Genomic DNA, 16,775 nt, shown 5'->3' with positions numbered 1-16,775 from the left:
CATTTTGCTGGGCTCTTGAGCAAAGGGCATCTTATGGCGTAGAAGTTGGGAGCTGCTGCGCGGAGGAGCCAGCAAAAATAAAGGCAAGGGCGAGGAAGGCAAAACACAGCACTAGCCCAGAGGCAGCACTAGTGAGCAGGTAGTAGATGCTCATGTTAACGCTGTTCATACCTGAATTCAAAGCCTCCAAAACTCCTGAAATAAAATCTATTATTAAGCAAGATGAATGCAGTTGATTTTTTTCTTTTAAAAAGGTATTTTATGGACTCTAAGTGAGCCCGGCATCCTTTGGCTGTAGCTATTGCCAACTGGGATCAGCATCAACGTCAGTGAAAGGGAGTCAGTCCCCTCTCCCAGCACTGCCAGTCCCCACTGCTGAGCCCAGCCCAGCAGAGACCACAGGGTCAGGCAGCTCAGCGGAGGGTCTGAGCTGGCCCCGGGGCTGAACAGCAGCCTTGCCTCAGCACTCACCCCTCTAAGAATACGCTCCTGTTAAGACTGTTCACATCCAGCATCTCTGTGTTGTAGACGCATTGCAAAGCTGAAACCACTTAGTTTTCATTACACGCACTTAAAAATGATGTGGTCATCTCCCTGCACGGACTAGGCAGGATTTCGTAAGCGTCCAGGAGTCCTGCTTGAGGAACTCTGGAGATGACAAATAAAGCTAGCAAGAGTCCTATTTACAGGCATGAAAAAATAATGAATTTGTCCCCTTTTAATTGAAAATGTAAAAAGGACTTCAGCTTTAAATAAGACATTTTGTACAAAGCTTGAGCACAGAAAAGTGAACACCAACGTGTCATTATGTAAACACCACAAATGTTACTCATTTGTTCAGTAATGCACAGAACAGCGTGCAAGTTCCCTTTCCAGTGGATTCGATTTCTGTAGCTGTTCCCCTCCCTCCCCTCAGACCTTACTGGAATACAGGAAACCCCGAAGCTTTGGAACATTTACAAAGCTACAGTAGTCAGGATACATTGTGACTAAAGGATTTTCTTTTTTTGTCCTTTAAGGGATTGGTCATTTAAATATACAGAAGTACAATAATCTCACAGGTAAATGAATGGCAGCTTGGATTAGAAAAAGCACCAAAATATTTAATATACATCTGGCACAAATTCCACAAGAAGTCAGTAATGGACAAACCAATGCTTTGCTTAAAAGAAAAACCTCAGACTGCACTTAATGCTCTTCTTCCAAAAGGGACACGACAAAAACATTGCACTCAGGATTGCTATCAAGTAAAGACAACCTTCTTATTACAGGCTATTTGCATTGTGCCTTAGATTGCACATTCTAGAAGATGCTGTTTCCATTCTGTTCCAGACAACAGTGAGCAAAATTGGATATAAGCAAAGTAATTGTAAAACTACAAACCAAATGGGACTCAGTAGATGTGTCATCTTGAACTTCTCCCACTTTTCCTGTAGATCATGGTTTCAAGTTTGGCCACATGCCTTTAGAAAAAGATCCTACATGAAACAGAATTTACTCCAGCCATTTTCAAGCATTACGTTTACACAGCACTTCTGATACGGCTGTCTGAAAGAGGAAGCACGGGTCTGCTCCACAACACACCATACATTCATCGTTTCCCAGAGTGAGAAAACTGGATCGTATGTGGTTATCTCTTGGGCAAGTCCAAAAAGGCAAAAACTACTCCTAACATGAAAAACGGCAGATCCGATCCTATCCACCCTTGCTGGTTTACTGAGGAACTGGGAGATTTTATCAGCTAGTTGTACTCACGTGCTATTCAGTGGAAGCCACAAGAAGGTGTACTCTCATTATCTCCTCAGTTAGAATTAGTTACTTCTCCGGGAGCAAACACTATCAAAACACATTCCTTCCATAAAAAGGGTGACTTGAGTCTAAATTGGGGCCGAGATCCACAAGCAAGTGCTCCAAGAAATCCAGCTGCGTCAACCAGCTCTCCCAGGCTGACCCTTCTCCTCCATGCAGCCTGTCAAGGACTTGCAGTTGCTTCACACCCTCAAGACCAGCCAGTGCAAAGCCCAGTAGCGCTGGGTCAGGACCTAATCCAGCCAGTTGCATCCATGTCTCTTGGAACTCAAGTTACTCAACAACTAACAGCACGAGGCCCTCCAACCACTCCTGCCAGCATCTCCTTTTTAAAAGGCTCTTTTAAACATAAGAAAGCAAGCGTATTTTTAAGGTAACTATGTTTAGCGTGACTTAAAAAGTCACAACTTCAAAATATTAAACACTATTCTGTGAAGTCCTCTAACATTTAATACATATGGGAGTATAAAAACAGCAGCCAGCCTTCAGCCCCACTGATCCTCTGTGCAGGTTTGCCACCTCTGGTCACACGATCTCCCCTCTCATGGGCCCAGAGAGGAGCAAGTTGTAACTGCATAAAATGGCAACATTCAAGTAAACACGTTGATTCAACAGTAGGCAACCTTTAGTCCAAATATAACTTACACGGGGTGGGGGGGGGGAACCCAAAACTTTACATCAAGAACATTGGAGATGGATAGTTTTTTCTGTTTGTGTGTGAAATTACATTTTATCCAGAAAGGACTTATCTGAAAAGTGCAATTACGCAAAGATTGAAGCTTTTTAAAAATAAAGTTTATGACCTCGAGAACTTGTTGGATTTTAAAACCTAACTACAGAGAGACTGAGGATTGCAGTAGTAGCAAGGAACCGCTGTAATTTCAGTTATTTAAGGCAAGCTGTTAGCAGGACTAGTATGTTCATGCTCCTTTATTACCTATTGTCTCACACATCCCCCTGCTCTCTTGAAATACGTGCCTGTACAGACAGTGCAAGAGGTCACGCCCCAAAACCTCAACCTGGAAGAAGAATCTCGTAGCAACAGTTGCTACAGCATGGCATCTATCTGGGGTCTGCCACGACAGTAATTATGCTGCAATTTTCTTTGGGGGAGGAAAGCAAGGGACACAGTTGTGTTGCATGAAAGAGGCACACCACCTAAATGCGTTAATGCACATAGCTGAGCACTGAAGCCACTCTGGCATCTCCAATACACTTGAGAGCTCTCCAGTATTGCTCAAGTGTAAGGGTTTTACCCTGAGCAAGATTCTGACCTCAGGGAGGAAACAGATGTGTGTAGCCCTCACTTTTGCAGCTCCCATCTTTGCTAGGGGTTACAGGTCCAGCCCAATGGAACATAACACAGTATTTTTCATCAAAAGAAAAATACGTGCACGGCACTGCATCAGGCAGGTTCCTCAAGTTTTCCAAGGGCCAATGAAAAGGCTGATGGTCCCCTCTTGGGGAGCAGCTGTTCTGTCTTCAATTCATTGTCAGTACAGGTATCCCAGCTAGGGAAGAGGATGTGTGATGATTAAAGCCCCTGAGCCACATGCAATGTAGCTTGAGTTGGTCACTCTATTGCACTCCAAAACTAGCACCCAGGGGGACTGCCACTTCTGTTTGCAGCTTGACTTGGCTCCCTTTCAAAGTGTCAGTTGCATGCAGATTAAAAGCAGTATACCAAAAAGTATAGCAAATAGATAATACTTAACTTGGGTCAAATAAAAAAAAAAAGATTACTCATCCAGGCATAAAATCCTGGGAGCAAAGGATGGTAACCTTAAACTATTCAAGTCTAAGAACAAGAGGTAGAGATACCTATGTACTTCATAGTGAAGGAGTTACAGCCTTCTGTCTTACAATCTCATGTATTTCACTTCAGTTGGCAATATAAAACCAAAGATTCAATCTTCAATAGTCCAGAGAGAAAATTTTAACACTGGTGGTTTTGTTTGCACACTACAAAATTTAAGCAGACACTTAGCTTTCATTACTTATTTTAAAAAAAATATTTAGGTTTTGCTGTACATTGAAACACCACCCTGACAAATTTTGAGTTTCAGGTTAAGCATCTTCCTTTTTAATATCAAGAGCTAAATTCACATGCACACGTTTCGAGCAGAGCGGGCTCAAGGGAAGAACTGGGTGCCCAGTTTACCAAGGATCACACTGCAGATTACAAGGCTGCAAGACCCAGAAACTCACAATGACTATAATTTTCTGATGAATGGGAATGATGTAACCTCAGCCAACAAATTACATCACAGCTGAGGTGGCTTCTAATTATGTGGTGTTTCTTTAATTTTGCTGGGTTGTTTGGTTGGTTTGGTTTTTGTTTTGTTTTGTTTTTTTGGTTTTTTTTTTTTTGGAAACAAGGCTTAGAACTGTAAGGAAGATACTTATGTTGACAGTATCATGAAAACACTAAGGTCACTAGTCAGTGCATAGCCATGCCTGTGAACCACAGGTGACAAGCTAGTACCTGTCCTGGGATCCATGGGTTCTTCGGGCTCTGATGGACATGCAAGGAATGAAATAAAGGTCACACAGGCAAAGCTGCTGCTGCCCCCAGCGCCCTGAGCCCCCTACCTGACAGCCACCCTGCCTTCAGGAAGAGGGGCTGCATCTATTTGCAACCAGTCCCGAGTCACTCACTCCTCAGCAGAGCAGGGCAAACTCATTCTGTGCTCTTAAATGTACTCGGCTGAAAAGCTACAGTGGATCAGAGGCTGATCCATGAGCAGATCTGCCCTGCCAGTCTGGGGAAGCCAGCGCTCACCCTGGGGCAGACAGAACTGCCACAGGCTTCAGCTATCTGATTTTACACCACCTGCCACACCTTCATTTATTACTCCGGCGGTTCTTTCATTACAATTGCACAGTATTAAAAAAGCTATAATTCTCCTTATAGAATAGCACCAGCAGCAAGTAAACTCACAATTCAGCATTCAATTTCAATTAATTTCCTCGGTCATATTTTATGGGTGGAATCTTTCAAATCCTTACTTGAATTAATAAATAGTCTTTGACCTCAGAAGCACACCCATACAAGTAAAAATTAGCACAACTGAGCCTCCAGTTGATCTGGGAGCCAAATTTTAAAGGTTTTGCAAACTATAATATGGTGCAGATGGACAGTGTTTTATTACTTGGGAGTAAAGTTTACAGGAGTTGTATTTCTTTGCATATAAGGGCAAGCAGTAAAATGCCACGGAGTGTGGATATCAGACCAGTTTTCCAGTACATTACTAAAACTTTCTATATAGTTATCTATAGTTATTTAACCCAAGTTGCAGCAGATTCACTACATGCATCAAGTTTGCTAATGCAAACTCTAATTAAAAAAAATTAAATAGTTGCAATGGTTTCAAGGATTCCAGCAGCATCACTGCTCACTACACTCCTGTGCCCAACACAATGAAGATTTAAATTATATAAAAATGAAGAGTGAATGTATTTGGCCTGTTCCGCAGATATTCACAGTTTAACCATTAAACAAGCATATTTTCAGATGCTCCAATATTGTTAAAGGCTTCTCAGAAACATGCACAAAACCCCACTCCCACACAGGTACACCAGCATTAGAGTACGGTCTATCCTTGTCTAGGATCATAAAATCACCAGGCAATCGAAGGGGAGGTCTGATGCTCTCTCTCACTTTCAGCAAAGAGTTGCACCTTCAGCTCCTAGCTCAAGAGTTTAAAACTGGTACAGGTCTTGCTTGCATTCTGTAAATGGTCCTTAGAAAACTGAAGTTAGGCTAAGAATAAGCTTTGCTAGATTGTAGAATCATAGAATGTCCTGAGTTGGAAGGGACCCGCAAGGATCGAGTCCAACTCCTAGACAGATCATCTGACTATTTTTGCAAGTATTCTGCCAACAGGTGGAGTTGCTTCTGGTAGACAGAAAGCAGCAAACAAGAGCAAGGCTGTCCTCATACTGAAAGCACAGGACTTCAGCCACTGAGACTTGTATGCCCTTCCCACAACAGGAAATAAGATTTTTTTTTTTTCCCCTTCCTGTATATTCACCACCACCATCTTTAAAACGAAGCTGTGTTACATTTGATGCACTAAAATGGGCTAAGCCTTGATGTGCTACAAATCGATTTCGTCACTGCAATCCACACTCAGACCACAAGATATACACCTTCCTTAAAGAGCTCTGTCCCTCATCCTTTGGAACTGCTGCAGTTTGGTGTATAAGTCGGTAGCAGCCACTGCCACGACTTCATGTGCGTGTGCTGGCTATCCATTTGAATAGCTACGTTTTCACACTTTGGACATTTTACATTTCCTTAGGAAAAAAGTAATTTTAAGTGAGGAACAAAGAGTTTAATAGCTGAATGAATGAGTAGCCTCAAACTTATAAATACAGTCCTCATCTACTATCAAATCAGGTCTCCATTTGGAACTTTTGCTAACAAAGTAGCCTCTGTCGGGGATTTTTTTTCCTGTTTCTAAAATAACAGCACCAGCAAAAGTCTCACCATAAATTCAGTTATACCAGCACAAGTGCTTTCGCCTGCTTTGCTCACCAAATCAGAACAAGGTTTTGCTGCCAAATAGTACTTGTGCCATGGTAGCTTGGAAGGTTATAGTAGCAAGGACAAAGCTTTGGGTATATTTCCCTACAATACAGCAAGTTCAGGGCTCCCCTCCTGCAAAGAGACAGACTCAGCTGAGTCTGGAACAACTACATTTGTTTTCCACAGCTTAACACATCTCCCAGCAAGAGCTTGCAGAAGCAGCATGGACCAAACTCTCCTTTTATTATATGAAAGAGATGCTATCTGTGGCTTGTGGGTTTGTTTTTTAAACAGTTTTCAATACCCACATTTTGTTAGTGACTTAAGATCTCGGACCCAAGCTATTGCATAGGCTGCACACCAGCAAAGCCAGTGACAGACTTCAGGCAGATCCTCCTCCTCTCTCTGCTAACCCCTCTGGGGCACAGCAGATGTGCAAAGCATGCCATCCTGGATCCAGTGACAAGCTTGCCACGTAAAATCTGTCTCCCTTTAGCTTTAAAACCCTTTTAAAACAAAAGCCATTAGATGCTATAGATGACTGTCCAGGATTTTTTTTTGTTTGTTTTGGTTTTTTTCATTGAAGCTGGTTTATGATCCTGAAATGCAGCTCTGAAAATAAAAGGTGTGTAATGGAAGTGTATCAAATTCATTAAGCCAGTACTTAGCTCTGTAGAAAGCCTTGGCAATCATCCCTTTTACCAAAAGGCGTAAAAAAATTGACATACTAAAATTAAAAAAGGTAGCATCAATAACCAAAAAAGTTTCAACCAGTGTTAATAAAACTCCCTTTAAGTCACAACAGTTTCAACAGGCAAATAGTCCCAATACAGGCATTGTAAAATAATAAATTGACTCCTATCCAAATATTATCAAATCAGTCTAAAAATGACTCATCTACACTGTTGTAATTAAGAACACATTAAGAATTCACTTTGTCATCAGATGCCGATATTGTTGCTCCAGGAATTGTGGAGTATTAACTGCGATCTAGCAATTAAACATAGGTTTTAAAAAATTGGTTTGTCAATATTAATGCAAAAGATAGTTCCTTACATGGAAGTACTGTGCTTGCCAGACAAGTAAGATAATACTTTAGGTATAAATCAAACAAATTAAAGCAGAATTATACCACAGTTTTCCTTGAAGACTTAGGGTTTGTGTGTTGCTTCTGTCAATGTTTAGCAAACTTAAGAAGCAGAACCTTTGGTTCTTTTAGTCAAGTAAAAATATTCTCACATAACCACAAAAATACAACTTCCAGAGAAAATGGAAGTCCATCAAGAAGTCCACTTTCAATAAAACTGAGGTAGTACTGCTCTTTTATTACATGATGGGCAAGAGATTTAGATACAAATCATCATCTACGACTCAGTTGACTGACAGGTACAGTAATTTTATAAAACAATCCCAACATTTAGTTTGAAACTCCAAAAAAAGGAATGATCTGGACTCATTCACTAGGAGTTAGCTTAAAATGGGAATTAGCCGTATTACAAAAAGCTGTTGCTTATGTTGTTTTTTAGAGCCTTATTACTGGGGGATTAATGCATTCATAGTTAACAGTTAACACTGCTGTTCATCTTGGTATAAAACCTTAAAATTATTACAGCCTAAAATTTCAACAATGTAAACAGCACTACACACAGTACAGACCTGCCCTGACAGATGTAGTATGAAAAACTTAATCTGGCACTGTATAATTTAGCAATGTTAATTTAACCTAACTAAAAAGATCTACATTGTGCAAGAAATATCAGACTGACTTATACTAATCTGAAGTCTTAAAAAAAAACAACAACCCAAAAACGCTTAACTTGTAGCCAGGGTCAAATATTTCAGGGCAAGAGTAAAAGGAATAACCAGAATTAAGAAAGTGCCTAAAACATGATACAGCATTTTAGAGCCCTTTCAAAGACAAGGCAGAAAAAGGTGTAAAGTAGAAAAATCTGGAGTCTCGGTAACTTCCAGAAACATCCAGAGTTTACATTTCATGAAGGGCAACAGGTTGCTTTCATCACTGCTGCTTCGACGCCGCTAAGTCTGTTCCTCTGCACACAGGCCCTCTGTGTCCAAAGACGTAATACATTTGGTTTCCTCTTCCTTTTTCCTGCGCTCCATTTCCCACTCCACAAAGGTATCGAAGAGACTCGGCCAGGCCTCATCCTCACTGTAGTTGCTAAGGTCTGGTCCAATCACCTGAGTAAAATTTAGAAACATGTTCCATGTGTCCCGGGAGATTCCCTTGATTCCTGAGGGGTTCTCGGTTAGGAAGTGTAACCACTGGTCCAAAATGGGGGGCTTGTTTTGGGTGAAGACTAATTTCCAAAGGGCAATGGCTATTTCCCGATGTAGTGACCTCTGTCCTTCTTCAGAGTCCAGGCCAAACTGGAAGGTGAAACGATAGAGATCCTTGAATTTATCTTCTTGCTTGGCTTCGTTTAAGAGGCTGGGAAACCTTGCACAAATGCCATCAATGCTGTCTGCGTTTATTGCTTTGCAGCCTTCAAAAAACTCCTTCCTATTAAGCAAGAGAAGAGAAATTAGTGCAAGTGCTTCCCTCCAACCTCGCGCACTGAACACCTCCCATCTCTGTTCAGCTAGGGCACATTGGAAGAGGGTTATCTGGACAAGACAAGGTGTGCTCTCAGCCCAGGTGGCATGAAAATCTTGGCAATGGGAGCTGTTGGAAGGGGAGATGTTTCCAAGAAATTTCTCATGGCTTGTGGAACCACAGATACCACTCAGATCTGTTGGGGCACTGTTGGCATTCGGAAGAGATTTTGCTGTCTGGCTTTCCTGACTATTTGATAATACCACATCCAGTGCCTTCCACAATAACAAGTGAATAAAATTTACCACAGAAGAAATGCCAAATGTTTGAAAACATCACATTTACGCACTAAAGTGCCATCTATAAACCTGCTTGATTCAATATTGCCTGTGTCTAAATGCCTATGCTCTGAGCAAGCTGTTCTCAAGGGACAGAGCAGTTCACTGGTGGCTTTCCTGTGGTTTTTGGTTGCTCTTCCAGCCTGCAAAATAAAAAGGGTGCCAACAGCGATGGTCAGCGAGGCACCTGCTGAAACAGTGGAAGAGAGCACAGCATCACACAGCACAGGCTACAACGCAATGTATAAACACTGCCCAAAGCACCAGTCCTATACTAATTAGCCTGCTAATAATCTGGCCAAGTGGGTAGATGATTAGCTCTGATTTCACTAATGCTTACAAGAAAATGTCATAACCAGCCAATATTAACCAAAGCCAGCAGACTCTGTGATAGGACAGGCTGGAGGAAAGGCAGGAGACAGGGCAGAGCTCAGAACAGAAGACAGCCTTGTTTTCCTTGATGGAAGAATTCCATCAGCACCCATATCATGGAGCATGCCGTCAAACAAAGGTAACTTCTCACCACTAGATTTGCCCTCTCACCAAGAAAATCAAAACTATGTGAACAAAACCCATGGTGGTTGTGCAGAATCACAGAGTATACTTGCAATTCTGTTACCATGTTAGCAAATACCTGCACCATCAGCCTCTAGTAAATTCCCATTTGCATTCCAGAGTAGCTCATCCACAGAGACTCTGAGGATGCTGGAAAAGCAATCTGTGTTCAGTGCACAGAGAGGCCTGGTTCAAGGCTCAGAACACCAAAGGAATTTTGAAAGTCATAAACTGAGTAAAAGTAGGTAACATTACTCAAACCGATCTAGATAGACCAAAAAACAGAAAAACTCATCCTCTTTCAGCAAGTCCCTGTAGGAAGTCTTTACTTGCTCTTACCTGGACATTGATAATCAAGTTGAGGTGGGGGGCTGTTGCAGTTTTTGGTTTGTTTGGCAGGTTTGCGGTTTTTTTTCTGGTAAGTTTTAGCTGTTCTGTCGTTTCCTGTAGCATCACACATGCTATAAGCCTGCTGACTGACCCCCTTGTCCAGAAGAACAGACAGCACTTTAAATACCAGCCACTTGTCAGCTGGTGTGAAACAGCTACCAGTGTCAAAAATCTTGTGTTTCCTTCCCCCTCTATGCTTTAACAGGATTACTCTTGGAAAAAGACATTAAGCGTAACACTGGTTGGGCAGGAACAACTCTTAGGAAGCAGTCTGTTATTCTTTCACAGAAATATAACAGAGTTGGTAGCATTTACTAAGGAATCTCATATTACTTCAAAACACAAATTAATTTCAGTGTCCAATCTCATCACCAAGATAATGCTGGATACAGTAAAATTGCTTTTGGTAAATCAAGAATAAATTAATGTCTACAAAATCTCACTACACTGTTCATCACTAGCAGCATGATGTCCAAAACCACATTTTTGGTTCTGAAATCCACTGTGAAGAGGAAAATAGGACAATACAAGGCTTGCCTTCTGCAGTGGTAGGAATTAATATGATCAAAAAGCAAGTGTTAGAAGAAATAAGTAAGTGAAGCTAATGAGGCTGTCTCTCCAACATACAGATGACAGGATATACTTTAACATTTGAAAATAATTACAAGTTCTACAAGAACTAACCTTGTAAATTTGCACATGGTAGCAGCCTGGAATTTCCAAGCCAAAACTAGCACTTTAAATTCAGTGGGATCAACACAGAGGTCATTGCAAAATCGTTCCATTCCTTCTTCCAGTATGGCATCTTCCCGTTCATCCTTATACCTCCTAAATAACTCCCCGATCCTTTGGAGCGAAGATTCTTCTGCACTGGAAACAGAGTCTTTCTTTGTATCTCCAGAAAATGTTGGAGGCTGACTAGACTCTACAGCAGCGTCCGTTTTCTTTGTCCCATTCACAAGTATATCTCCTGAAGACTTCCCGCAAGCTGAACCATGGTCATCTTTGTGGACTGCACTTCTCTTACTGTGTGACTTGCTGCCAGATTCCCGTTCCCCGTTTTTGCTGCCAAGGGTAGAAGAAGGATTCTTGCACTTTGTAACACACTGGCCCATGATGTTGCGAGCCCAGCTTCTAGAGTGGTCCCCTTGCCGTCTGACACCCTCGCAGCTGCTCTTCAACACATCTCACATGCCATTAGCGGCAGTCAACTAACCTGAAAAACAGTTTCAGAGTAAAATTGCTGTTTCTCCACAAAGAAAATTGTAAGTATTAAATATGCGATAACATTCGCCAGTAAGAGACTGACTTCAGGATATTTAAGCTTTGCATACTGAAAAGAAGTAGTGTACAGAAGGCTGGCATATGCCATAAATTTCAGGCAATTTCAGGCTGTTTTACCTAGAAATCAATGCAGCTCACTCAGTGGCTGCAGTATACTAACGGGTCCTAATAAAGGAAATTCCTAAAATTCTTACTGTAACATAGGTTACAAAGAGGTTGATTCACGTACAGGCTTCATCAAGACAGACTACTCCAACCCAGAAATATTTTGAAGGAAATGGTTTTTAAAAGTATACCCACATTTTATATATAGAATGTAAAACACTGAAACAAAGTGGGGGGGGGGGGGGGGGACACTGATGGGACAACCTGGCAGAGACTTCAGCAGTAGATTTAGACTGGACCTTCAGCAAATGGGTAAAAGGGGGGTTTGGTTTGGTTTTTTAGGTTTCGGGGGGTGGGGGGGCTGTGCGTTTGTTTTTTTAAACAGAATTTGGAATCTAGATTTTTATTCTTACAACATACACAGAGCATGTTTGCAGAAAGGAGGCAATACTCACTTTTCATACAAGATGGTGTTTAAGAATTATCCATTGTTTCAAGTGGGCTTCTCCCTTCAGGTAACGGGACAGATGGGGGAAGGGGCCCTTTTAGTGAAACTTTTTCAAACAGATACGCATGCAGATAAGTAGTAATTCCAGTTCAGTTTTAAAAAATAAACAAACATTAAAATGCCAAAATGACTTAATCATATTCTGTTTTTATAAATCACAATGTTAAAGCCTTGCATATTTGGAAAAGATATTTTACCCACAGAAAAGGTTTCTTAAATTTTCCGTATTCAAACCAAACTGAGACTCTGACACTATCCTATCAGCACGCAGCCACACCATGGACAGTCCATTTCTCAGAAACATCAACTCCAAGAAAGCAATTGCTTATCATATTCCTCCTTTACCCACTTATTTGCATTTCATCTCTGCTGTCAGTTAGGCAAAAGCCTCAAACACAGAACTTGAGTTTGCCTTGCTGTTTACTGCTTCCAGGTTACAGAATTAGAACAAGAAAGAAAAGAGATAAAAATGAAAAATTAAGAAATGAAATAGATGTTATGTCAGTTTTTCTGTACTCTTTCTTGGGTAAAGCTCTTCTGAGACTGAACCCCTGTTCTAAGGTGTAAACCAAATTGGAACAGCAGCACCAAGTGCAGATGAAGTCTCAAGATACTAGGATTACAAACATAAATCTTCTCTCAGCTATTATACCTGTTTTGGCAAAACAGCACATAAGCATTTTCATGAGGAAAAAAAACCCAAACTTTTGCCAGTACTACAACAGCCAAGAGACTGGTTTCAACTACTTGGCTTTCCTTCCCCTCCCCAATCCCTTTTCTTAAGCTCATAACTCACACAGAAAACTAACAAAAACCTATTTTTAAGCAGCAGAAGCAACAAACATCTGGTACATCCTTCCATCAAACTGCTTTAAAGATGAACTTCGTAGCATCATTTTTATAGGCAAGTTCAATTTAATGTACTAAAGAATAATTTCTTATTCATTTGTATTTTAAAGGATTCATTAAAATATGCACTTCCACATAAACAACCTGAAAGACAATTTCACTGGTCCTCAGGACTTCACTGCTCTCTGTGAATTGCAGAGTACAGCCTGGCACTGGCTCCTGTGCTGCCACGCGTCTGAGCAACATCGTCTTCTCTAGTCTACACCAGTCATTTCTTCATTACACCGACACAGAATATTACTACGCAGTGTAAATTACTGCTTAGGGGTTTATTAACTCCCAGATACCAGTCTTCCCTCCCCCCCTCCTTAAATAATCAGAATTCAAATGCTCAATTTACACTAATTCTTGTTCTTCCACCAGTTTCTCAAAGGCATCTAGCATTACTTTGGCTAAGTTATTTTTAGAGAGAAGCATGCAATTAAAGGATCAGAATAAAAAAATCCTGAGTAAAAACTAGTATAGAGTTTAAAGTAGAGTTTAGCTAGTTTATAAAACTTTTTGCTCAAACACTTAACAGCAATTATTAGCTGTTGGGGATTCGGAACAGCTTTTCCCTATTGGCAGGCTAAAGAATAGCTGCCCATTAGTGAATGGTACTCTAAAGTAGCTGGTAGTAGTCAAATCAAACATAACGTAATGGACAGAGATGAATTCAATTGACTTTAGGAACCCCAATTTAAAGTGGTTTGTTTTTTTTTTAAAAAAAGGCTGTCTGCAAGACTAACTTACATAACCTGTCCATAAATTTTCCTAATGGAAGTGACTCATGCTATCATGCTTCCTAAGCAACGGCTTGTATTAATGATGATAACAACCTAATATTCAAGTCTACACAGCGACATCACCATTATGAAGAAACAGACAGGGTTTATTACCATTTGCTGTCATGAAAAGACAGCATTACAATACACAGAGGGAAGGTCAGCCAGCATTATTAAACACCTGTATATGAGGAAGCGTCCCAAGAGCCATTTCAGAAAACTGCTGGAGAACATTAACCCATAGAGTGCAATTTGACGAGGTCCCCTCTAACAAACACGTTTCCTGTACTCCAACCTACTTGCCTGACAAGGAGCCGACCGCTGCTCCTGAATGGCCACTGCCCAGGCTCTACTCGCACCGCTCTTCCCTACAGTAACAGAGTTCTTCCTTCTTCCTCCCTGCCAAGGTGGTTTTCAGAGCACAATCCTACTCACTATGAACAAACACTAGAAGATACTTAAGTACAGTCGCTGCAATTCCTCACTTTTCTACTACATGAAATTTGATGCCACGTGCCAGATACTTTGAAGCATTCTACCCCAAAAATAGCAAAACCAGCTTGGGAAAAAAAAAAAGCCAGACTGCATCCGCTGGCAGTTTGTGCACGTATCTGGTTTTGAAGAGAAAAGCCTTTTGGCACTCCATCAGTTACCCTTTTATAAAATGCCTTCACTGAGCTGGATCCACTTCACTTACTAGTCACCTCCGCTTCCTACATGACTCAGGTTTCAAGGCATGAAAGGAACAAGAGCCTCGGAAGGAGATAGAAACAAGTGGGAGAACTCGGCCCTTTTGTTAAGGAAGGCTGGAGAGAGGATCCAATTGCAGCATCAGGAGCTGCACTAAACTCAGTGATCAAGGAATATGAAAAAGCACTCTCAGGAAAGCCAACAGAGCTACTCATTTAACTGTAGAGCAAAACAAATGTCACATCTAGGTCATGCCGATTACAGTTAAGTGAGCACAAGGACATGCAGGGGTATTTCTCCCAGCTGGACCAGGAACTACAAGTATAAAGTTCTCACATACCCAAAGGTTATACTAGATTGTGGCAAAGCACCAATTCCCAAAAGGATCAGTTCCCAAGAGCAAAATTACCACGACAGGCTTTTATAACATAATAGTGAGAAACAAAAGGCAGCACTAACCACTAGTTTTGCCATTCTTCTAAAAAAGATCAAAATTCAGGGCTAAGGTTGGAACATACTCAGTGCTACAGGATGCAGTACTCCCAAAGAAGTTTGATTACTCAGACAAGTATTAAGCAATAACCTACAGTAAATGTGAATCACCAAGATGCCCACGAGGCCGTCTTCCACATAACAGGAACTGCAAAGCAGAGTTCAACGATTATGTTCTCTGTTACTTTCTAGAAGGGAATAAGTGACTGGAAACACAGGAAGACTAGTGCTGGTGAATACAGCCAGTTAAAGGAAAGCCACCCTCTAAAAACAAAGGACATGTAGAACTATATTGTCCAATACATGGAAGGGAAAACTTAGAGAAGATTGGAAAGACCTTGCTAATGCTTGGTGGGACATTTTGTTTTGGGATTCGTTTTTTTAAGCCTTTTTTTTATGTTTTGGTGTTGTTTTTGTTTTTTAAGTGCTGTAAGGAAATCAGTTTTTCCTCCATTTTCAAGTGACCAGATCACATGTAACCCAAGATTTGAAGGGAACAAAACAACAAAGTGACTCAGTAGTAATTCTCTGTCATACAAGACACAACGGCACAATTGAAAACAGCAGCACTGAAGTGGGGGAGACCTGGCAAGAGGAGAAAAGATGCAAAGGAGATGTTTAAGTAACCCTGTATTTTTCTTTAATGACTGACTTTATTGTAGTAATAGAAGTTATTGGATACGTCCAGAGAATAACAAAACACAGCCAAGCATTATGCTGTTTAATAAAATGTTGCATCAGAAGGTGTTTACGATGAGTTTCAAAACACAAAGTATCAAGAGAAAAGAGGAAAAAACCCTCCATACATTCAAGAACACCTCAAAGACAAATTTAGGAAATCTCATAACAAAAGGGGACACAGCTCAGCCAGCCATTAAATCCCTTCCCGAGCAGCAGTTCACTAGCTACGGCAAAGACAACATGGCTAGAGCTTAACTAAGCCTCAACCCAGCCTCAACTTTTTGCAGACACTTGAGCATAGTCTGGAATTCTGTTAAATTCTTACACTATGCATTATCTACTTTTTCGTGGACGGGCATACACAACTTCTAACATAACTGAGAGCAGGGAACAGTATCATGAGCGCCCCATCTTTTTCCAGCTGCGAACAGATGCACATAGCTTTCCATTGGGGAGGCACAAGAGGATCATTGCAACTGCTGAACCAGAAGCAATCACTGCTCTAACAGTTGATGCTGGGCAAGTGATCTTGTAAGCAAACATCTAATACTTACATAGTTTCAGCTACACAGGGAATCATTTCACTAGCTTCACAGCCTCCTTCAGGCTCCTTGGGTTCCACATGGAACACTGTAAGACAAAAGAGTACACAAATATTTACATTTAGGAGAGGATATGAAAACCATAAAACACACCGAATAGCTCAGAAGCGACTATGCATTTAATAAAACCCTTCATAGCCAAAACCCATTTGTCATTTTATAAAACTATTTAACTTTTTGACTTACAACATACCATTAACTCTGCATAGTCACATAGAGCATAGATCAGGTACTGATTACAACAGACAAGTTCAAATATTTGTTAGGAGTAAACACACACTTCCAGATACTTTTATGGCTTTCAGCATGGGAGAGTTAATTCCTCATTTCACACACTCAAAGCAAAGCAGAGGACATGCTATCATTGTCAATGCATGTTAGCTAAGCAGCTGTTTAATCTGTGAATGCCAGACAGCTGCCACCTAGCAAAGCATAATTTGGGTCTAGAAAGTAATTCTCTTTTCTCATTCTCTAGCACATTCTTTTCCATGTTTGTTCTCCCATGTTCAGCGGAGCTGGTTCAACTTCACTTCTCTTAAATTTCCAGCTCTGCTGTATAACCA

General features: G+C 41.0%; 1 protein-coding gene across 4 annotated transcripts in view; it reads right to left on the bottom strand.

Annotated features, from left to right (window-relative positions):
* Positions 1 to 979: 979 nt before the first annotated feature.
* The window catches only part of DCUN1D3 (defective in cullin neddylation 1 domain containing 3), a 26,223-nt gene continuing 10,427 nt past the window's right edge, over positions 980 to 16,775 (bottom strand). For all 4 annotated transcript variants that reach the window (XM_064461766.1, XM_064461768.1, XM_064461770.1 and 1 more), the window contains exons 2-4: positions 16,165 to 16,240; positions 10,862 to 11,393; positions 980 to 8,861 (exon numbers count right to left, since the gene is read on the bottom strand). In XM_064461766.1, coding sequence (XP_064317836.1) covers positions 8,378 to 8,861; positions 10,862 to 11,292 — 915 coding nt within the window. In that variant the 5' untranslated portion in view covers positions 11,293 to 11,393; positions 16,165 to 16,240 and the 3' untranslated portion in view covers positions 980 to 8,377. The remainder of the gene's footprint in view (positions 8,862 to 10,861; positions 11,394 to 16,164; positions 16,241 to 16,775) is intronic.

Source organism: Phalacrocorax carbo, chromosome 10 (genome assembly GCF_963921805.1).
Source record: "Phalacrocorax carbo chromosome 10, bPhaCar2.1, whole genome shotgun sequence".
Lineage (NCBI taxonomy): Eukaryota > Metazoa > Chordata > Aves > Suliformes > Phalacrocoracidae > Phalacrocorax > Phalacrocorax carbo.
This window is presented reverse-complemented; position numbering and strand designations above follow the sequence as displayed.